General features: G+C 39.0%; 1 protein-coding gene across 3 annotated transcripts in view; it reads left to right on the top strand.

Annotated features, from left to right (window-relative positions):
- Positions 1 to 24,623, top strand: part of RP1 (RP1 axonemal microtubule associated) — a 149,041-nt gene that overhangs the window by 62,452 nt on the left and 61,966 nt on the right. For all 3 annotated transcript variants that reach the window (XM_086335466.1, XM_086335465.1, XM_086335467.1), the window contains exon 6: positions 1,737 to 1,869. In XM_086335466.1, coding sequence (XP_086191592.1) covers positions 1,737 to 1,869 — 133 coding nt within the window. The remainder of the gene's footprint in view (positions 1 to 1,736; positions 1,870 to 24,623) is intronic.

The raw sequence follows: 24,623 nt of genomic DNA, 5'->3' as shown, positions 1-24,623 counted from the left end.
AAATCAAGATGTTAGATAATGGGTAGAGGATTTTCTGTTGAATTTTTATAGTATGGTTTAGAAGTTTGAAATTTGAATTTTTAAGTAAGCTAACTTGTGCCTATAACTTGAAGGGATTTGAATGAAAACACATAGCCCTTATAGCAATAATGATACATGTCCACAGCCCATAAAATAATCATGTTGCTTTTCTGAACTTCCATCTTGTTTCTTACAGTTTATTTAAGGAAGGTTACAAAATAAAGCATTTCAAATTGTAATTGATTTTGTATTTCTCAAATGGTCTTCCTTGGACTGTTAATTAAAAACCTGACCAAATAGTGGTGGCAGAAGGGAATGGATTCTGTTTTGGGGGAGCCTTGCTCAAAGTGTGATGGGATTTTATGAATGCAGGTTTCTGGGGTTTACCAGGCCCACGGAAACAGTAGGTTTAGGAATCAACAATCTACCTTTATTACAACGTGATTTTCTAAGCACATTAAAGTAGAAAATCTCTGATTTAAGGCGTTTTAAAGATGGTAAGATTAATTTAACAGATAAAACAAGAGCTCATTGAGGCTTTTAAAAGAATAATAGTACCCTACTTATCAAAGGCTAGATTTTAGAATCAGAAAACATATTTCTACTTTTCAATGATTTGGGGCATTCATCTGTCCTACCAGAATTTATTAACTTCTTTGTTTAAGTCCAAGATGAATAGATTAGATAAAATATGGTATGCTGCTGTTGCTGCTAAGTCACTTCAGTCGTGTCCGACTCTGTGAGACCCCATAGATGGCAGCCCATGATGCTCCCCTGTCCCTGGGATTCTCCAGGCAAGAACACTGGAGTGGGTTGCCATTTCCTTCTCCAACGCGTGAAAGTGAAAGTGATGTTGCTCAGGCGTGTCCGACTCCTAGCGACCACATGGACTGCAGCCTAATAAGCTCCTCTGTCCATGGGATTTGCCAGGCAAGAGTACTGGAGTGGGGTGCCATTGCCTTCTCTAAAATATGGTATAGAAAGTGTTAGTCTCTCATTTGTGTCTGACTGTTTACTACCTCATGGACTGTAGCTTGCCAGGCTCCTCTGTCCATGGAATTTTCCAGGCAAGAATACTGGCATGAGTAGTCATTCCCTTCTCTAGGGGATCTTCCTGACCAGGGGCTCAACCTGGGTCTCTTGTATTGCAGGCAGAGTCTTTACCATCTGAGCCACCAGGGAAGCCCTAACATGGTATAATAGGTACCCAAATAAAGAATGATACTTTGAATATCTGTAATTGCTAGGAACCCAAAGAAGGAACTATTTCGGTCTGAATCTGTAGTGCATGAAATCTAAGCTCATGCTAGTGTTTTAGAAAATCTTTAAAATTAAACTTTAAAAAACTTTAAAATTAAAAAAAAAAGTCATTACTAAGAGGTTGGAACAAGGAAGTAATAGATTTTTTAAAATTGTAATTATCTTTCCAAATAGGAAAATATGGATGACGCTTAGAAAATTTAGGAGGAAATTGGCATGTTTGGCATTTCAATATAGAGAAATTAGAAATTGAAAAATTTCAAATTAGAGAAAAGAAATGCCATTGTACTTGAGATAGCAACAGAAGAAATTAGCACTTTTCTTGTCAACTGTTCAACAGCTTTTACTAAAAGAAAGTTGAAAACCTTCTCCAGTGTCAGGCTTGGACACAAAATTGTATTTGACTCTTTGATAATGTATTATGTTCTTTAGAAGTCATGCTATTTCTGTTATAGATAAAATTGTGGGACCTGAATGCTGGAAGACAGTTTCACATACCTGTTCAACGATGGTTGGCACGAGATCAAGAGGATGGGGAAGTCTGTCGAGAATTTCCTGTTTTGAACAAGGGGTGGCCCATCCTTCCAGGTAGGGCAGATCCACTCCAGGTAGCACGAATAACACTTGCTTGTCTGAATGTTGAAGGACAGGGAAGCTCAACACATGTTGAGTAAATAAATAAGTGAATGATTAAGAAACTGCTTACTTCTCACAAATTGCCTCTGCAGGAATGACAGCTGCATCTAAATATTTTTTAGTTGTTTCATGTACTGGCATTCAGGAATATGTTCTTGTCAACAGTTAAGCCTGTAGGAAGGTCAGCTGTAATGCCTCTTAATCAAAAAAAGAATATTTATTCTTAGAAGGTCATGAGAGAATTGAATGTCCAATGAAGTTATTCCTGGGCTGAAAACTACAAGTCAATGTATGTTTTGCTTATCAGGCTCAGCCTTATTTTTGAAAATTTATTTATTTGATTTGGAAATAAAAACAGGATGGCTCAATGACTTTCTGAGCATTTGGCCAAAAGCAGGGGTGTGATCAGGACTTGTGTAAATGTGGATGAGAAATAGGATGTGTTTAGAGTTTGACAGTCACTGCTCATGGCCACATGAATTCAGGGTGATTCTGTCCATAATATATGTTTGCTGTTGTGTCTGCTGGCTTCTGCTTTGGAGGAGAACAGGAAAAGGGTTTAAGAGAATTATTAGATGGGCAATTGATAAAAACAGATTTTTCTCCAGTTCAGAACATTTTCTATTAAAAATATGGGAGCACCGCAGCATGTAAGACAAATCCTAACAAGTATGAAAGGAGAAATTAACAATAACACAATAATAGTGGGAGACTTTAATACCCCACTCACACTTATGGATAGATCAACTAAACAGAAAATTAACAAGGAAAAAAAAAACATGTATCTATAAAGTTCACTAAAGCAAAGCACAGTAAAATGAGGTATGGCAATAAAAGGCGTTAAATTTATCAAATAAAAAAAAAATAAAGTGCTAAAAAATTAAAAAAAAAAGAAATAAGCAACTGGAAAATTTCTCATTGAAGAGGGTGAGTGAAGATACAGTCGATGTGAATGGAGAAGGTGTATAAATCATGATGTGAGGATGATTTGGTGAAACAAGCCTTGTTAGCAAGTATTCAGAAGATGGCACTAAATATTCCTAATGTCATCTCAATTTGAAATAAGGTGTGATACTGACTTACTGAGCCACTTACTGAATTTTTTATACATGGAAACAATGTCTTGATTTTCCAATTTCTTCATAAAACATTTTTTGAGATGTGAAGAGTAGTTTATTGTTAAACATTTCACGAAATGTGTAAGAGGCTTGGCAATTGAATGAAAGTTGCAAAATATGAAAGATGTATTAGTTCCTCAGTACCTTTTGTAGCACAGAGAGATTCGGGGTCATTTAAAAATTCAAGCAAATAAACAGTCATTACAGTCTAAACTAAAGAATATTAGTAAAAATAAATAAATAAATAAATAAAGCTGAATATAAAAAAAAAAAAAAAGAGAGAATTCCACTCGATCAGAAGCTATACGTGTTTCAAAGAGCCAAAGCAGACTTAAGCTCATAGAAGAAAAGAACAAGTGGCTCGTTTAAGAAATGGGGCTGTAGTTACATTTCCGATCATTACAATATTTGCCGAAGTAAAGGCTTATGTCTGCATCAGAGAATGAGTGCCATAACCTGTGTCCTCAGGGTTAAAATCAAGCCAAGTGCACTGAAAATATAATTGTGAGCATCTGAATACAATGGCCATAATCACGGCAATCCTTCTTTCTTAAAATAAATGGTATTTAATTTTGTTCTTCAGTGATAATGTATTTTATGACTGCTCTTTACAATTGAATATGATGGACCCAATGATGGTGTTAAAGTCACTGTAAACAATAAGGCTTTCTGTTGGTGGGTATCTCTAGATGCCCTCTCTTTCGAATCCTAAACTTCTGCTTGCTATCCCTAATTCTTTTTGGTTGTCTACAGATATTATTTCTTAAGGATCTAGTCAGTTACCCTTTATTGAATATTTTCTCTGCATTCACCATCATGTGAAATGCTGTGAGGACTACAAAGGAAACAGACAATATTACCTCTGCCCTCAAGGAGGCTACAATTTAATTGGGCATCCTGACCAATGTATTTGTCAAAACAAATACTATTTTATGGATGGCATATTGTTAATTTTCTTTTGATGCTAAATAAGATAAGCATATTGTGCAGGAAGATATGGATCACTACAGAAGGTTTAGAAAGGAAGAACAGTGGACAATAACACTATTTGGTTCATACTAGATACCTATTTCCTAGAACAGTGCCTGACACATAATAGACACCCAATAAATATTTATAGATTGAATTCCCCCCTCTCCTGTAAAAAAAAAATGATATCTTAATTTTCTAAAGAAATAAATGATAATAAGTATTATGTGAAGTTGAAGAAGAGCTCCACAATGTCATAGAAGCTAATATTAGGTTTAGGTATATAATAACTTGGATTTCCCTGGTGGTCAGACAGTGAAGAATCTGTCTGCAATGTGGGAGACTTGGGTTTGATCCCTGGGTCAGAAAGATCCCCTGGAGAAGGAAATGGCAACTCGCTCCAGTATTCTTGCCAGGAAAATTCTATGGACAAAGATGTTTGGTGGGTTCCAGCCCACGGGGTTGCAAAGAGTTGGACATGACTGAGTAAGTAACACTTTTCACATAATAACTTGTGTAACTTAATAAGGAGCATGAGTTGCTGAAAAATTTGCAGAGACTGATAATTCCTTTGTGGTTTTTAAATATGGTGTAATGAACCCTTTGTTAAGTTTCTGAAGTTAAAATATTTTTGAAAAGATACGAATAGTTCTGTTTGCTGAAAAGTGAAAGCCTGTGTGAGCCTTGTTCTCACCGTTCATAAGCCTTTCCCTCAACACTTTTGAGTATTCTTCTCAACACTCTTCCTCATCAGCCCACGCTTCACCTGGCGGGGGAGACATTTGCCAGGTGCCCTGTCCTACCCACTGTTAGTAATGATGCAGAGGTCACGTCTGCTTCTTCATCTCTCATTTTAATTGTAAAATTGCTCAAAGGAGGCATATTCTGCAAATACATACTGGTTTCCCTCGCCTTCCCTACAGTAATTGTTGTGTATGTGCTAAGTTGCTTCAGTTGTGTCTTACTCTGCGTGACCTTATGGACTATAACCTGCTAAGCTCCTCTTTCCATGGGATTCTTCAGGCAAGAATACTGGATTGCCATTTACTTCTCCAGGGGATCTTCCTGACCCAGGGATTGATATATATATACATACATATGTATCAATATACTATGCATATATATTATTTATTGTGGTAACAAATGCATAACATTAAATTTACTGTCTTAAACATTTGAAAATGTACATTTTGGTAAGTATATTCACATTGTGCAACAGATCTCTAGAACTCTTTCATCTTACAAAGCTGAAATTCTGTTTCTCCTTGTGAGAGTTTGGGCAGATTGTGTTTTTCAAGGAATTGTTTCACTTCATCTAGGTTATCAAATTTGTGGAAATAGAATTTTCCATGATGTTCTTTTATTATCATTTAAAACTTCCACAGGATCTGTAGTGGTTCTCCCTGTTTCATTTCTAATATTTGTAACTTGTGTCCTCTCTCTTTTTTTGCTTAGTTAGCCTGGATTGAGGCTTATCAATTTTATCGATCTTTTCAAAGAACCAGCTTTTGGTTTCATTGATTTTTTTTCTATTGATTTACTGTTTTCAGTTTCATTGATTTCTGCTCCAAGTCTTATTTCTTTTCTTCTTGCTTCCTTTGGATTTAATTTGTTCTTCTTTTTCTAGTTTCCAAAACTTATATGATTAATTTTAGATTTTTTTCTAATGTATGCATTTAATGCTATAATTTTCTGTAAGCATTGGTTTTTTCTGCATCCCACAAATTTTGATAAGTTGTATTTTCATTTTCACTTAGTTCAGAACATTTAAAAATTTCTCCTGAGAGTTCTTCTTACCCATGTGTTATTTAGAAGTGTGTTATTTAGTCTCCATATGTTATGGGATATTCTAGTTATCTTTCTGTTATTGATTTCTAGTTTTAATTCCACTGTGGTCTGAGAGCAGACAATGTATGATTTCTGTTCTAAGTTTGTTAGGTGTGTTTTATGGCCCAGACTGAGGTCTATCCTGGTGACTCTCCTGTGTGAGCTTGGGAAGAATGTGTATTCTGCTGTTGTTGTATGAAATAATCTATTGATGTGTATTATAAACTATTGATCAGTAGTGTTATTGGGTTCACCTATGTCCTTACTCATTTTCTGCCCATGGGATCTGTCCATTTCTGAGAGAGAAGTGTTGAAGGCTCCAGTATGGTAGTGGACATATCTCTTTCTCCCTGCAGTTCTATCAGTTTTACCTTATATAGCTTGATGCTCTGTTAGGATTGTCACTATCTATTGTAACATTAAGGATTATCATGTCTTCTTGGGGAATCGACCCTTTTATTATTATGAAATGCTCTATTCCTGATAGTCTTTCCTGTTTGACATGTGCTCTATTTGAAGTTAATACAACTACTCCTGTTTTCTTTAGATTAGTGTTAGCAGGCTATATTTTCTCCATCAATTTACTTTTAATTTATGTGTATATTTACTTTTAAACTGGTTTTCTTGTAGACAACATATATGTGTGTATACTAAGTTGCTTCAGTCATGTCCATCTCTGTGTGACCTCATGGACTGTAGCCTACCAGGCTCCTCTGTCCTTGGGATTCTCTAGGAAAGAATACTGGAGTGGGTTCCCATGTCCTCCTACAGGGGATCTTCCTGACCCAGGATCAAACCCACATCTCTTACATCGGCAGGTGGGTCCTTTACCACTAGCGCTACCTGGGAAGCCCAAACAACATATAGTTGAGTCTTATTTTTGGATCCACTCTGACAATCTCTGTTGTTTAACTGGTTTTTTAAAATCATGATGTTCAAAGTGGTTATTGATATAATCAGATTAATATCTACTGTATTTGCTACTGTTTTTGTTACTCTTATTCTTTATTCCTATTTTTATCTTTTACTCTTTTTCTGTCTTTTGTGACTTCAAGTGAACATTCAATTGAGAAGCTCATTCTATTTCTGTTTTTTTTTTTTTTTTAGCATATCTGTGACACTTAAAAAAAAAAAAACTTTATTTAGTGGTTGCCCTAGAGCTTACAAATATACATTTACAGCTAATCCAAGACCACTTCAAATCACATTACATGTTTTCATGAGTAGTATGAATCAGGACCGGGAGCTGACTATGAATTGGTCTACCGGGAGCTGACTGTGGCTCAGATCATGAACTCCTTATTGCAAAATTCAGACTTAAATTGAAGAAAGTAGGGAAAACCTCTAGACCATTCAGGTATGACCTAAATAAAATCCCTTAGGATTATGCAGTGCAAGTGACAAATAAATTCAAGGGATTAGATCTGATAGAGTGCCTGAAGAACTATGGATGGAGGTTCATTACATTGTACAGGAGACAGTGATCAAGACCATCCCCAAGAAAAAGAACTGGCAAAAGGCAAAATGATTGTCTGAGGAGTCTGAGGAGGCCTTACAAATAGCTGAGAAAAGAAGAAAAGCTAAAGGCAAAGGAGAAAAGGAAAAATATACCTTTTGAACTTTGAGTGCAGAGTTCCAAAGAATAGCAAGGAGAGATAAGAAAGCCTTCCTCAGTGGGCAATGCAAAGAAATAGAGGAAAACAATAGAATGGGAAAGACTAGAGATCTCTTCAAGAAAATTAGAGATACCAAGGGAATATTTCATGCACAGATGGTTACGATAAAGGACAGAAATGGTGTGGACCTAAAAGAAGCAAAATATATTAAGAGGTGGCAAGAATACACAGAAGAACTATACAAAAAAGATCTTCATGATCCAGATAATCACATTGGTGTGATCACTCGCCTAGAGCCAGACACCTTGGAATGCAAAGTCAAGTGGGCCTTAGGAAGCATCACTACAAACAAAGTTAGTGGAAGTGATGGGATTCTAGTTGAGCTATTTCAGATCTTAAAGATGATGCTGTGAAAGTGCTGCACTCAATATGCCAGCAAATTTGGAATACTCAGCAGTGGCATCAGGACTGGAAAAGTTCAATTTTCATTCCAATCCCAAAGAAGAGCAATGCCAAAGAGTGTTTAAACTACTGCACAATTGCACTCACCTCACATGCTAGCAAAGTAATGCTAAAATCCTCCAAGCCAGGCTTCAACAGTAGGTGAACTGTGAACTTCCAGATACAAGTTGGATTTGGAAAAGACAGAGGAACCAGAGATCAAATTGCCAACATCCATTGGATCACTGAAAAAGTAAGAGAGTTCCAGAAAAACACCTGCTTTATGACTACACCAAAGCCTTTGACTGTGTGACTCACAAGAAACTGTGGAACATTCTTAAAGAGATGGGAATACCAGACCACCTTACCTGCCTCCTGAGAAATCTGTATGCAGGTCAAGAAGCAACAGTTAGAACCAGATATAGAAAAACAGACTGATTCCAAATCAAGAAAGGAGTACATCAAGACTGTATATTGTCACCCTGTTTATTTAACTTATATGCAGAGTACATCATGCGAAATGCCAGGCTGGATGAAGCACAGGTTGGAATCAAGATTGCTGGGAGAAATATCAATAACCTCAGATATGCAGATGACACCACCCTTATGGCAGAAAGCAAAGAAGAACTAAAGAGCCTCTTGATGAAAGTGAAAGAGGAGAGTGAAAAAGTTGTTTTAAAACTCACCATTGGGGGTGGTCCTAGGATGGTGGAGGAATAGGATGGGCAGACCACTTTCTCCCCCACAAATTCATCAAAAGAACATTTGAACGCTGAGTAAATTCCACAAAACAACTTCTGAATGCTGGCAGACATCAGGCACCCAGAAAAGCAGCCCATTGTTTTCAAAAGGAGGTAGGAAAAAATATAAAAGATAAAGATATAAAGATAAAAGATAAAGATAGAGAGGCAAAAGAGGTAGGGATGGAGCTCCATCCTGGGAAGGGAGTCTTAAAAAAGAGAGAAGTTTCCAAATACCAGGAAACACTCTCACTGCCAAGTCTGTGGCGAGCCTTGGAACCTCAGAGGGCAACATAACTGGGAGGAAAAATAAATAAGTAATTAAACCCCACAGATTACGTGCCCAACGGTAACTCCCAGTGGAGAAGCAGTGCAGACGCCTGTACCCGCCACTAGCAAGTGGGGGCTGGGCAGAGAGGTGCAGGCTGCATTGCTTAGAGTAAGGACCAGGCCTGAATGCCCCCGAGGGCAATCTGAGGGAACTTACTTGAGATAGCAAACCAGACTGTGGGATAGCTACCTTGCGAAAAGCCCTAACCTGAGACACCACCAGGCCTGCTCACAGAACAAAAGTACTGAGCAGAGCTAGCTGGCTGCAGACCGGCCCATCCCCTGCCAGACACAGGCAGGAAGGGCAGCCAGAGCCGGAAGGGGGCAATTGCAGCCCCAGAGAGGCAGCATCTAACAAACTGCAAGCAGGCTTTGTTGCGAACCAAGACTTCTTGGGATTCTGGACGGTCAACATCCACCTGAGAAGGTGCACCGGTTGTACACCCAGAAAACCAAGTGGCAGGGATGGGGGAGGCGATAAATTGCAGCGACCGTGCTCGCCAAACACCTGGTCACCTGAGCTGTTCGGACCTGGGAAGGGCACAAAATGCAGGCCCAACCCAGTCTGCGCCTTTGAGGACTACCCGAGTGCCTGAACCCGAGTTGCTTAGACCTGGGAAGTGTATACAACTCAGGGCTCAGACAGTTCCCGGCAGAGCAACCTAGAGCCTAAGCAGTGTAGACAGGGAAAGCACACACGCCGTGAGTGGGGGCAAACCCAGTGTGGCTGAGACACTGTGAGGACTCCCCACAGACACCAGTGATATTTGTTTGCAGTGAACCTCCCTCCCCACAGCAAGACTGAACAAGGGAGCCTAAAAAAGTGTCTACCACCGCCCCCTTGTGTCAGGGCGGAAATTAGACACTGAAGAGACCAGCAAACATAGGAAGCTAAAACAAACAGGAAACCGCCTTGGAAGTGACAGGTGCAATAGATTAAAACCCTGTAGTTAGCACTGACTACATAGGAAGGGGCCTATAGATCTTGAGAAGTATAAGCCGGATCAAGGAACTATCTGAAAGTGAAGTATAGATGGAGAAGTCTTGAGGCTACTGTACGAATAAGACTGAAAACCAGAGGCAGGAGGTTTAAGTCCAAATCCTGAGAACACCAGAGAACTCCTGACTCCAGGGAACATTAATTGATAGGAGCTCATCAAATGCCTCCATATCTACACTGAAACCAAGCACCACCCAAGGGCCAACAAGTTCCAGAGCAAGACATACCACACAAATTCTCCAGCAACACAGGAACATAGCCCTGAGCTTCAATATAGAGGCTGCCCAAAGTCACTCCAAACCCACTGACATCTCGTAACTCATTACTGGACACTTCATTGCACTCCAGAGAGAAGAAATCCAGCTCCACCCACCAGAATACCAACACAAGCTTCCCTAACCAGGAAACCTTGACAAGCCACCTGTCCAACCCCACCCACTGAGGAAACTCCACAATAAAGAGAACTTGACAAACTGCCAGAATACGGAAAGGCCACCCCAAACACAGCAATATAAATAAGATGAAGAGGCAGAGAAATACAGAGCAGGTAAAGGAACAGGATAAATGCCCACCAAACCAAACAAAAGAGGTAGAGATAGGGAATCTATCTGATAAAGAATTCCGAATAATGATAGTGAAAATGATCCAAAATCTTGAAAACAAAATGGAGCTATAGATAAAGGATTGAGAAGATGCAAGAAAGTTTTAACAAGGACCTAGAAGAAATAAAAAAGAGTCAATATATAATGAACAATGCAATAAATGAGATCAAAAACACTCTGGAGGGAACCAATAGTAGAATAGTGGAGGCAGAAGATAGGATACATGAGGTAGAAAATAGAATGGTAGAAATAAATGAAACAGAGAGGAAAAAAGAAAAATGAATTAAAAGAAATGAGGACAGTCTCAGAGACCTCTGGGACAATGTTAAATGCCCCAACATTCGAATCATAGGAGTCCCAGAAGAAGAAGACAAAAAGAAAGAGCATGAGAAAATATTTGAGGCAATAATAGTTGAAAACTTCCCTAGAATGGGGAAGGAAATAATCACCCAAGTTCAAGAAACCCAGAGAGTCCCAAACAGGATGAACCCAAGGCGAAACACCTCAAGACACGTATTAATCAAATTAACAAAGATCAAACACAAAGAACAAATATTAAAAGCAGCAAGGGAAAAACAACAAATAACACACAAGGGGATTCCCATAAGGATAACAGCTGATCTTTCAATAGAAACTCTTCAGGCCAGGAGGGAATGGCAAGACATACTTAAAGTGATGAAAGAAAATAACCTACAGCCCAGATTACTGTACCCAGCAAGGATCTCATTCAAATATGAAGGAGAAATCAAAAGCTTTACAGACAAGCAAAAGCTGAGAGAATTCAGTACCACCAAACCAGCTCTCCAACAAATGCTAAAGGATCTTCTCTAGACAGGAAACACAGAAAGAGTGTATAAACTTGAACCCAAAACAACAAAATAAATGGCAACGGGATCATACTTATCAATAATTACATTAAATGTAAATGGGTTGAATGCCCCAACCAAAAGACAGACTGGCTGAATGGATACAAAAACAAGACCCCTATATATGTTGTCTACAAGAGACCCACCTCAAAACAAGGGACACATACAGACTGAAAGTGAAGGGCTGGAAAAAGATATTCCATACTAATAGAGACCAAAAGAAAGCAGGAGTAGCAATACTCATATCAGATAAAATAGACTTTAATACAAAGGCTGTGAAAAGAGACAAAGAAGGACACTACATAATGATCAAAGGATCAATCCAAGAAGAAGATATAACAATTATAAATATATATGCACCCAACATAGGAGCACCACAATATGTAAGACAAATGCTAACAAGTATGAAGGGGAAATTAACAATAACACAATAATAGTGGGAGACTTTAATACCCCACTTATACCTATAGATAGATCAACTAAACAGAAAGTTAACAGGGAAACACAAACTTTAAATGATACAATAGACCAGTTAGACCTAATTGCTATCTATAGGACATTTCATCCCAAAACAATGAATTTCACCTTTTTCTCAAGTGTACACGGAACTTTCTCCAGGATATATCACATCTTGGGCCATAAATCTAGCCTTGGTAAATTAAAAAAAAAAAATTGAAATCATTCCAAGCATCTTTTCTGACCACAATGTAGTAAGATTAGATCTTAATTACAGGAGAAAAACTATTAAAAATTCCAACATATAGAGGCTGAACAACACGCTGCTGAATAACCAATAAATCACAGAAGAAATCAAGAAAGAAATCAAAATATGCATAGAAACAAATGAAAATGAAAACAACAACCCAAAACCTGTGGGACACTGTAAAAGCAGTGCTAAGGGGAAGGTTCATAGCAATACAGGCATACCTCAAGAAACAAGAAAAAAGTCAAATAAATAACCTAACTCTACACATAATGCAAGTAGAAAAGGAAGAAATGAAGAACCCCAGGTTAGTAGAAGGAAAGAAATCTTTAAAATTAGGGCAGAAATAAATGCAAAAGAAACAAAAGAGACCATAGCAAAAATCAACAAAGCCAAAAGCTGGTTCTTTGAGAGAATAAATAAAATTGACAAACCATTAGCCAGACTCATCAAGAAACAAAGGGAGAAAAATCAAATCAATAAAATTAGAAATGAAAATGGAGAGATCACAACAGACAACACAGAAATACAAAGGATCATAAGAGACTACTATCAGCAATTATATGCCAATAAAATGGACAATCTTGGAAGAAATGGGCAAACTCTTAGAAAAGTACAACTTTCCAACACTGAACCAGGAAGAAATAGAAAATCTTAACAGACCCATCACAAGCACAGAAATTGAAACTGTAATCAGAAATCTTCCAGCAAACAAAAGCCCAGGTCCAGACGGCTTCACAGCTGAATTCTACTAAAAATTTAGAGAAGAGCTAACACCTATCCTACTCAAACTCTTCCAGAAAATTGCAGAGGAAGGTAAACTTCCGAACTCATTCCATGAGGCCACCATCACCCTAATACCAAAACCTGACAAAGATGCCACAAAAAAAGAAAACTACAGGCCAATATCACTGATGAACATAGATGCAAAAATCCTTAACAAAATTCTAGCAATCAGAATACAACAACACATTAAAAAGATCATACATCATGACCAAGTGGGCTTTATCCCAGGGATGCAAGGATTCTTCAATATCCGCAAATCAATCAATGTAATACACCCCATTAACAAATTGAAAAATAAAAGCCATATGATTATCTCAATAGATGCAGAGAAAGCCTTTGACAAAATTCAACATCCATTTATGATAAAAACCCTCCAGAAAGCAGGAATAGAAGGAACATACCTCAATATAATAAAAGCTATATATGACAAACGCACAGCAAACATTATCCTCAATGGTGAAAAATTGAAAGCATTTCCCCTAAAGTCAGGAACAAGACAAGGGTGCCCACTCTCACCACTACTATTCAATATAGTTTTGGAAGTTTTAGCCACAGCAATCAGAGCACAAAAAGAAATAAAAGGAATCCAAATTGAAAAAGAAGAAGTAAAACTCTCACTGTTTGCAGATGACATGATCGTCTACATAGAAAACCCTAAAGACTCCACCAGAAAATTACTAGAGCTAATCAGTGAATATAGTAAAGTTGCAGGATATAAAATCAACACACAGAAACCCCTTGCATACCTATACACTAATAATGAAAAAATAGAGAAATTAAGGAAACAATTTCATTCACCATTGCAACAAAAAGAATAAAATACTGAGGAATATATCTACCTAAAAAACTAAACACCTATATATAGAAAACTATAAAACACTGGTGAAAGAAATCAAAGAGGACACTAATAGATGGAGAAATATACCATGTTCATGGATCAGAAGAATCAATATAGTGAAAATGAGTATACTACCCAAAGCAATTTATAGATTCAATGCAATCCCTATCAAGCTACCAATGGTATTCTTCACAGAGCCTGAACAAATAATTTTACAATTTGTATTGAAATGCAAAAAACCTCGAAGAGCCAAAGCAATCTTGAGAAAAAAGAATGGAACCAGAGGAATCAACCTGCCTGACTTCAGGCTCTACTACAAAGCCACAGTCATCAAGACAGTAGGGTACTGGCACAAAGACAGAAATATAGATCAATGGAACAAAATAGAAAGCCCAAAGATAAATCCACGCACCTGTGGACACCTTATCTTTGACAAAGGAGGCAAGAATATACAATGGAGAAAAGACAATCTCTTTAACAAGTGGTGCTGGAAAAACTGGTCAACCACTTGTAAAAAAAATGAAACTAGAACACTTTCTAACACCATACACAAAAATAAACTCAAAATGGATTAAAGATCTAAACATAAGACCAGAAACTATAAAACTGTTAGAGGATAACATAGGCAAAACACTCTTCGACATAAATCACAGCAGGATCCTCTATGACCTACCTCCCAGAATATTGGAAATAAAAGCAAAAATAAACAAATGAGACCTAATTAAACTTAAAAGCTTTTGCACAATGAAGGAAACTATAAGCAAGGTGAAAAGACAGCCTTCAGAATGGGAGAAAATAATAACAAATGAAGCAACTGGCAAAGAATTAATCTCAAAAATATACAAGCAACTCCTGCAGCTCAATTCCAGAAAAATAAATGACCCAATCGAAAAATGGGCCAAAGAACTAAACAGACATTTCTCCAAAGAAGACATACAGATGGCTAACAAACACATGAAAAGATGCTCAACGTCACTCATTATCAGATCAGATCAGTCGCTCAGTTGTGTCCGACTCTTTGCAACCCCATTAATCGCAGCACACCAGGCCTCCCTGTCCATCACCAACTCCCAGAGTTCACTCGGACTCACATCCATCGAGTCAGTGATCCCATTCAGCCATCTCATCCTCTGTCATCCCCTTCTCCTCCTGCCCCCAATCCCTCCCAACATCAGAGTCTTTTCCAATGAGTCAACTCTTCGCATGAGGTGGCCAAAGTACTGGAGTTTCAGCTTTAGCATCATTCCTTCCAAAGAAATCCCAGGGCTGATCTCCTTCAGAATGGACTGGTTGGATCTCCTTGCAGTCCAAGGGACTCTCAAGAGTCTTCTCCAACACTACAGTTCAAAAGCATCAATTCTTTGGCACTCAGCCTTCTTCACAGTCCAACTCTCACATTCATACATGACCACAGGAAAAACCATAGCCTTGCAAATCAAAACCACAGTGAGGTACCATCTCATGCCAGTCAGAATGGCTGCGATCCAAAAGTCTACAAACAATAAATGCTGGAGAGGGTGTGGAGAAAAGGGAATCCTCTTACACTGTTGGTGGGAATGCAAACTAGTACAGCCACTATGGAGAACAGTGTGGAGACTCCTTAAAAAACTCGAAATAGAACTGTCTTATGACCCAGCAATCCCACTACTGGGCATACACACTGAGGAAACCAGAATTGAAAGAGACACGTGTACCCCAATGTTCATCCCAGCACTGTTTATAATAGCCAGACATGGAAGCAACCAAGATGTCCATCAGCAGACGAATGGATAAGAAAGCTGTGGTACATATACACAATGGAGTATTACTCAGCCATTAAAAAAATACATTTGAATCAGTTCTAATGAGGTGGATGAAATTGGAGCCTATTATAGAGTTAAGTAAGCCAGAAAGAAAAACACCAATACAGTATACTAACATATGTATATGAAATTTAGAAAGATTGTAACAATAACCCTGTATGCAAGACAGCAAAAGAGACACAGATGTATAGAACAGTCTTTTGGACTCTGTGGGAGTGGGCGAGGGTGGGATGATTTGGGAGAATGGCATTGAAACATGTATATTATCATATGTGAAATGAATCCCCAGTCCAGGCTTGATGCATGATACAGGATGCTTGGGGCTGGTGCACTAGGATGACCCAGAGGGATGGTATGGGGAGGGAGGTGGGAGGGGTGTTCAGGATGGGGAACACATGTACACCCATGGCGGATTCATGTCAATGTATGGCGAAACCAATACAATATTGTAAAGTAATTAGCCTCCAATTAAAATAAATAAATAAAACCCTCACCATTCAGAAAACTAAGATCATGGCATCTGGTCCCATCACTTCATGGCAAATAGATGGGGATACAGTGGAAACAGTGGCTGACTTTATTTTTGGGGGCTCCAAAATCACTGCAGATGGTGACTGCAGCCATGAAATGAAAAGACGCTTGCTCCTTGGAAGAAAAGCCATGACCAACCTAGATAATGTATTAAAAAGCAGAGACATTACTTTGCCAACAAAGGTCTCTAGTCAAAGATATGGTTTTTCCAGTAGTCATGTATGGATGTGAGAGTTGGACTATAAAGAAAGCTGAGTGCCAAAGAATTGATGCTTTTGAACTGTGGTGTTGGAGAAGACTCTTGAGAGTCCCTTGGACAGCAAGGAGATCCCGCCAGTCCATCCTAAAGGAAATCAGTCCTGAATGTTCATTGGAAGGACTGATGTTGAAGCTGAAACTCCAATACTTTGGCCACCTGATTGAAAAACTGACTCACTGGAAAAGACCCTGATGCTGAGAAAGATTGAAGGCAGGAGGAGAGGGGGATGACAGAGGATGAAATGGTTGGATGGCGTCACTGACTCGATGGACATGAGTTTGAGCAAGGTCTGGGAGTTGGTAATGGACAGGGAAGCATGGTGTGTTGCAGTCTGTGGGGTTACAAAGAGTTGGATATGACTGAGTGACTGAACTGAACTGAGTCCAAGACCACTTCAAATCACACTATATGTATTCATGAGTAGTATGAATACCTTTAAAAATTTTAATTAATTTATTTTAATTGGAGGCTAATAACTTTACAATATTGTAGTATTTTTCTATACATTGACATGAATCAGCCACGGGTGTACATGTGTCCACTATCCTGAACCTCACCTCCTACCTCCATTCCCATCCCATTCCTTAGGGTCATCCCAGTGCACCAGCCCCGAGCTCCCTGTCTCATGCACTGAACCTGAACTGGCGTCTATTTCATATATGGTAATATACATGTTTTAATGTTATTCTCTCAAATCATCCCACCCTCACCTTCTCCCACAGAGTCCAAAAGTCTGTTCTTTATCTCTGTGTCTCTTTTGCTGTCTTGCATAGATGGTCATCATAACCATCTTTCTAAACTCCATATATATGTGTTAATATACTGTGTTGGTGTTTTTCCTTTGACTTATTTCACTCTGTATAATAGGCTCCAGTTTCATCCACCTCATTAGAACTGATTCAAATGCATTCTTTTTAATAGCTGAGTAATATTCCATTGTGTATATGTACCACAGCTTTCTTTTTTTTAAGTTTTATTTTATTTTTAAACTTTACAATATTGTATAGGTTTTGCCAAATATCGAAATGAATCCACCACAGGTATACATGTGTTCCCCATCCTGAACCCTCCACCCTCCTCCCTCCCCATACCATCCCTCTGGGTCGTCCCAGTGCACCAGCCCCAAGCATCCAGTATCGTGCATCGAACCTGGACTGGTGACTCGTTTCATACATGATAGTATACATGTTTCAATGCCATTCTCCCAAATCTTCCAATCCTCTCCCTCTCCCACGGAGTCCTTAAGAATGTTCTATACATCAGTGTCTCCTTTGCTGTCTCGTATACAGGGTTATTGTTACCATCTTTCTAAATTCCATATATATGTGTTAGTATACTGTATTGGTGTTGTCTTTCTGGCTTACTTCACTCTGTATAATAGGCTCCAGTTTCATCCATCTCATTAGAACTGATTCAAACGAATTCTTTTTAATAGCTGAGTAATACTCCATTGTGTATATGTACCACAGCTTTCTTAACCATTCCTCTGCTGATGGACATCTAGGTTGCTTACATGTCCTGGCTATTATAAACAGTGCTGCGATGAACATGGGGTACATGTGTCTCTTTCAATTCTGGTTTCCTCAGCGTGTATGCCCAGTAATGGGATTGCTGGGTCATATGGCAGTTCTATTTCCAGTTTTGTAAGGAGTCTCCACACTGTTCTCCATAGTGGCTGTACTAGTTTGCATTCCCACCAACAGTATAAGAGGGTTCCCTTTTCTCCACGCCCTCTCCAGCATTTATTGTTTGTAGACTTTTGAATCGCAGCAATTCTGACTGGCTTGGAATGGTACCACATAGTGGTTTTGATTTGCATTTCTGTGATAATGAGTGATGTTGAGCATCTTTTCATGTGTTTGTTAGCCATCTGTATGTCTTCTTTGGAGAAATGTCTATTTAGTTCTTTGGCCCATTTTTTGATTGGGTCATTTATTTTTCTGGAATTGAGCTGTAGGAATTGCTTGTATATTTTTGAGATTAGTTGTTTGTCAGTTGCTTCATTTGCTATTATTTTCTCCCATTCTGAAGGCTGTCTTTTCACCTTGCTTATAGTTTCCTCTGTTGTGCAGAAGCTTTTAAGTTTAATTAGGTTCCATTTGTTTATTTTTGCTTTTATTTCCAATATTCTGGGAGGTGGGTCATTGAGGATCCTGCTGTGATGTATGTCGGAGAGTGTTTTGCCTATGTTCTCCTCTAGGAGTTTTATAGTTTCTGGTCTTAGGTTTAGATCTTTAATCCATTTTGAGTTTATTTTTGTGTATGGTGTTAGAAAGTGTTCTAGTTTCATTCTTTTACAAGTAGTTGACCAGTTTTCCTAGCACCACTTGTTAAAGAGATTGTCTTTTCTCCATTGTATATTCTTGCCTCCTTTGTCAAAGATAAGGTGTCCACAGGTGCATGGATTTATCTCTGGGCTTTCTATTTTGTTCCATTGATCTATATTTCTGTCTTTGTGCCAGTACCATACTGTCTTGATGACTGTGGCTTTGTAGTAGAGCCTGAAGTCAGGCAGGTTGATTCCTCCAGTTCCATTCTTCTTTCTCAAGATTACTTTGGCTGTTTGAGGTTTTTTGTATTTCCATACAAATTGTGAAATTATTTGTTCAGGCTCTGTGAAGAATACCATTGGTAGCTTGATAGGGATTGCATTGAATCTATAAATTGCTTTGGGTAGTATACTCATTTTCACTATATTGATTCTTCCAATCCATGAACATGGTATATTTCTCCATCTATTAGTGTCCTCTTTGATTTCTTTCACCAGTGTTTTATAGTTTTCTATATATAGGTGTTTAGTTTTTTAGGTAGATATATTCCTCAGTATTTTATTCTTTTTGTTGCAATGGTGAATGAAATTGTTTCCTTAATTTCTCTATTTTTTCATTATTAGTGTATAGGTATGCAAGGGGTTTCTGTGTGTTGATTTTATATCCTGCAACTTTACTATATTCACTGATTAGCTCTAGTAATTTTCTGGTGGAGTCTTTAGGGTTTTCTATGTAGACGATCATGTCATCTGCAAACAGTGAGAGTTTTACTTCTTCTTTTTCAATTTGGATTCCTTTTATTTCTTTTTGTGCTCTGATTGCTGTGGCTAAAACTTCCAAAACTATATTGAATAGTAGTGGTGAGAGTGGGCACCCTTGTCTTGTTCCTGACTTTAGGGGAAATGCTTTCAATTTTTCACCATTGAGGATAATGTTTGCTGTGCGTTTGTCATATATAGCTTTTATTATATTGAGGTATGTTCCTTCTATTCCTGCTTTCTGGAGGGTTTTTATCATAAATGGATGTTGAATTTTGTCAAAGGCTTTCTCTGCATCTATTGAGATAATCATATGGCTTTTATTTTTCAATTTGTTAATGGGGTGTATTACATTGATTGATTTGCGGATATTGAAGAATCCTTGCATCCCTGGGATAAAGCCCACTTGGTCATGATGTATGATCTTTTTAATGTGTTGTTGTATTCTGATTGCTAGAATTTTGTTAAGGATTTTTGCATCTATGTTCATCAGTGATATTGGCCTGTAGTTTTCTTTTTTTGTGGCATCTTTGTCAGGTTTTGGTATTAGGGTGATGGTGGCCTCATGGAATGAGTTCGGAAGTTTACCTTCCTCTGCAATTTTCTGGAAGAGTTTGAGTAGGATAGGTGTTAGCTCTTCTCTAAATTTTTAGTAGAATTCAGCTGTGAAGCCGTCTGGACCTGGGCTTTTGTTTGCTGGAAGATTTCTGATTACAGTTTCAATTTCTGTGCTTGTGATGGGTCTGTTAAGATTTTCTATTTCTTCCTTGTTCAGTTTTGGAAGGTTATGCTTTTCTAAGAATTAGTCCATTTCTTCCAAGAGTCCATTTTATTGTCATATAGTTGCTGATAGTAGTCTCTTATGATCCTTTGCATTTCTGTGTTGTCTGTTGTGATTTCTTCATTTTCATTTCTAATTTTGTTGATTTGATTTTTCTCCCTTTGTTTCTTGATTAGTCTGGCTAATGGTTTGCCTATTTTATCTATCTTCTCAAAGAACCAGATTTTAGTTTTGTTGCTTTTTGCTATACTCTCCTTTGTTACTTTTTCATTTATTTCTGCCATAATTTTTATGATTTCTTTCCTTCTACTAACCCTGGGGTGTTTCATTTCTTCTTTTTCTAGTTGCTTTAGGTGTAAAGTTAGGTTATTTATTTGATTTCTCTCTTGTTCCTTGAGATAAGCTTGTATTTCACTGCTTTTACTGAATCCCATAGGTTTTGGGTTGTTGCTTTTTCATTTTCATTTTTTTCTATGACATGGAAGAACAGATTGGTTCCAAATAGGAAAAGGAGTACGTCAAGGCTGTATATTGTCACCCTGCTTATTTAACTTATATGCAGAGTACATCATGAGAAACGCTGGGCTGGAAGAAGCACAAGCTGGAATCAAGATTGCCGGGAGAAATATCAATAACCTCAGATATGCAGATGATACCACCCTTATGGCAGAAAGTGAAGAGGAACTAAAAAGCCTATTGATGAAAGTGAAAGTGGAGACTGAAAAAGTTGGCTTAAAGCTCAACATTCAGAAAACGAAGATCATGGCATCTGGTCCCATCACTTTATGGGAAATAGATAGGGCAACAGTGGAAACAGTGTCAGACTTTATTTTTCTGGGCTCCAAAGTCACTGCAGAGGGTGACTGCAGCCATGAAATGAGATGTATGGATTTCACATCCACGTATGGATGTGAGAGTTGGACTGTGAAGAAGGCTGAGTGCCGAAAAATTGATGTTTTTGAACTGTGGTGTTGGAGAAGACTCTTGAGAGTCCCTTGGACTGCAAGGAGATCCAACCAGTCCATTCTGAAGGAGATCAGCCCCAGGATATCTTTGGAAGGAATGATGCTAAAGCTGAAACTCCAGTACTTTGGCCACCTCATGCGAAGAGTTGACTCACTGGAAAAGACTCTGATGCTGGGAGGGATTGGGGGCGGGAGGAGAAGGGGACGACAGAGGATGAGATGGCTGGATGGCATCACTGACTCGATGGATGTGAGTCTGGGTGAACTCCGGGAGTTGGTGATGGACAGGGAGGCCTGGTGTGCTGCAAATCATGGGGTTGCAAAGAGTCGGACATGACTGAGCGACTGAACTGAACTGAACTAATGATTCCATTGCCATTTTCTTTGTTGTTTTGTGTTCGAGTTTATAAACCTTTTCTGTGTTTCCATTCTAGAGAAGATTCTTTAGCATTTGTTGAAGAGCTGGTTTGGTGGTGCTGAATTCTCTCAGCTTTTGCTTGTCTGTAAAGCTTTTGATTTCTCCTTCATATTTGAATGAGATCCTTGCTGGGTATAGTAATCTGGGTTGTAGGTTTTCCTCTTTCATCACTTTAAGTATGTCCTGCCATTCCCTCCTGGCCTGAAGAGTTTCTATTGAAAGATCAGCTGTTATCCTTATGAGAATCCCCTTGTGTGTTATTGTTTTTCCCTGGCTGCTTTTAATATTTGCTCTTTGTATTTGATCTTCATTAATTTGACTAATATGTGTCTTGGGGTGTTTCACCTTGGGTTTATCCTGTTTGGAACTCTCTGGGTTTCTTGGACTCAGGAGACTATTTCCTTCCCCATTTTAGGGAAATTTTCAACTATTATCTCCTGAAGTATTTTCTCATGCCCTTTCTTTTTGTCTTCTTCTGGGACTCCTATGATTTGAATGTTGGGGTGTTTAACATTGTCCCAGAGGTCTCTGTGATTGTCCTTATTTCTTTTAGTTCTTTTTTCGTCTCTGCTTCATTTATTTCAACCATTCTGTCTTCCACTTCACTTATCATATCTTCTGCCTCAGTTATTCTGCTGTTGCTTCCTTCCAGAGTGCTTTTCATCTCAGGTATTGCATTATTTATTATTGATTGACTCTTTTTTATTTCTTCTAGGTCCTTGTGAAACATTTCTTGCACCTTCTCAATCCTTGTCTCTAGTCTATTTATCTGTAGCTCCATTTTGTTTTCAAGATTTTGGATCATCTTTACTATCATTCTGAATTCTTTTTCAGGTAGACTCCCTATCTCATCCTCTTTTGTTTGGTTTGGTGGGCATTTATCATATTCCTTTACCTGCTGAATATTTCTCTGACTTTTCATTTTGTTTAGATTGCTGTGTTTGGGGTGGCCTTTCTGTAGGCTGAAAATTTGTGGTTACTCTGTATTGTGGATGTTGCTCCCATCCTGTCAAGGTTTCCTGGTTAGAGAAGCTTGCGTCTGTGTTCTGGTGGGTGGAGCTGGATCTCTTCTCTCTGGAGTGCAATGAAGTGGCCAGTAGTGAGTTTTGGGGTGTTATGGGTCTTATGGCAGAAAATGAAGAGGAACTAAAAAGCCTCTTGATGAAAGTGAAAGTGGAGACTGAAAAAGTTGGCTTAAAGCTCAACATTCAGAAAATGAAGATCATGGCATCTGGTCCCATCACTTCATGGGAAATAGGCGGGGAAACAGTGGAAACAGTGTCAGATTTTATTTTTCTGGGCTCCAAAATCACTGCAGATGGTGACTGCAGCCATGAAATTAAAACACGCTTACTCCTTGGAAGGAAAGTTATGACCAACCTAGATAGAATATTGAAAAGCAGAGACATTACTTTGCCAACAAAGGTTTGTCTAGTCAAGGCTATAGTTTTTCCTGTGGTCATGTATGGATGTGAGAGTTGGACTGTGAAGAAGGCTGAGCGCCAAAGAATTGATGCTTTTGAACTGTGGTGTTGGAGATGACTCCTGAGAGTCCCTTGGACTGCAAGGAGATCCAACCAGTCCATTCCGAAGGAGATCAGCCCTGGGATTTCTTTGGAAGGACTGATGCTAAAGCTGAAACTCCAGTACTTTGGCCACCTCATGCGAAGAGTTGACTCATTGGAAAAGACTCTGATGCTGGGAGGGATTGGGGGCAGGAGGAGAAGGGGACGACAGAGGATGAGATGGCTGAATGGCATCACTGACTCGATGGATGTGAGTCTGAGTGAACTCCGGGAGTTGGTGATGGACAGGGAGGCCTGGCATGCTGCGATTCATGGGGTTGCAAAGATTCGGACACGACTGAGTGACTGATCTGATCTGATCTGGGTTTGATGTGACTTTGAGCAGTCTGTATTTTAATGTTTGGGCTGTGTTCCTGTATTGCTAGAGAATTAGCGTGGTATGTCTTGCTCTGGAACTTGCTGGCTCTTGAGTGGAGCTTGGTTTCAGTGTAGGTACAGAGGCTTTTGGATGAGCTCTTGTCGAGTAATGGTCCCTGGAGTCAGGAGTTTTCTGGTGTTCTCAAGTTTTGGATGTAATCCTCCTACGTCTGGCTTTCAGTCTTACTCTTACAGTAGCCTCAATACTTCTCCATCCATACAGTGCAGATAATAAAATATCTAGGTTAATGGTGAAAAGATTCTCCACAGAGAGGGACACCCAGAGAGGTTCACAGAGTTACATGGAGAAGAGAAGAGGGAGGAGGGAGATAAAGGTGACCAAGAGGAGAAGAAGGGGAGTCAAAAGGGGAGAGACCAATCCAGCCAGTAATCAGTTCCCTAAGGTTCTCCACAGCCCGGACACCCAGAGAGATTCACAAAGTTAAGTAGAGAAGAGAAGAGGGAGGGAGGAGATAGAGGTGATCTGGGGGAGAAAAGGGAGAGTCAAAAGGGGAGACAGCAGTCAAGCCAGTAATCAAAGTTCAGTTCAGTTCAGTCACTCAGTCATGTCTGACTCTTTGTAACTCCATGGACTGCAGCATACTAGGCCTCCCTGTCCATCACCAACTCCTGGAGTTCACTCAAACTCATGCCCATTGAGTCGGTGATGCCATCCAACCATCTCATCCTCTGTCGTCCCCTTCTCCTCCAGCTGTCAATCTTTCCCAGCATCAGGGTCTTTTCAAATGAGTCAGTTTTTCACATCAGGTGGCCAAAGTATTGGAGTTTCAGCTACAACATCAGTCCTTCCAATGAATATTCAGGACTGATTTCCTTTAGGATGGACTGGTAGGACCTCCTTGCAGTCCAAGAGACTCTCAAGAGTCTACTCCAAAACCAAAATTCAAAAGCATCAATTCTTCAGCACTAGTTTTCTTTATAGTCCAACTCTCACATCCATACATGACCACTGGAAAAACCATGGCTTTGACTAGAAGGACCTTTGTTGGCAAAGTAATGTTTCTGCTTTTTAAAATGCTGTCTAGGTTGGTCATGACTTTTCTTCCAAGGAGTAAGCGTCTTTTCATTTCATGGCTGCAGTCACCATGTGCAGTGATTTTGGAGCCCCCAAAAATAAAGTCT

The sequence above is a fragment of the Bos grunniens genome, chromosome 14 (genome assembly GCF_055505025.1).
Source record: "Bos grunniens cultivar Pamir isolate PY7600 chromosome 14, Bosgru_T2T1.0, whole genome shotgun sequence".
Taxonomy (NCBI): domain Eukaryota; kingdom Metazoa; phylum Chordata; class Mammalia; order Artiodactyla; family Bovidae; genus Bos; species Bos grunniens.
Note: the sequence above shows the minus strand (reverse complement) of the source record. Positions and strands in the feature narration are given on the sequence as shown.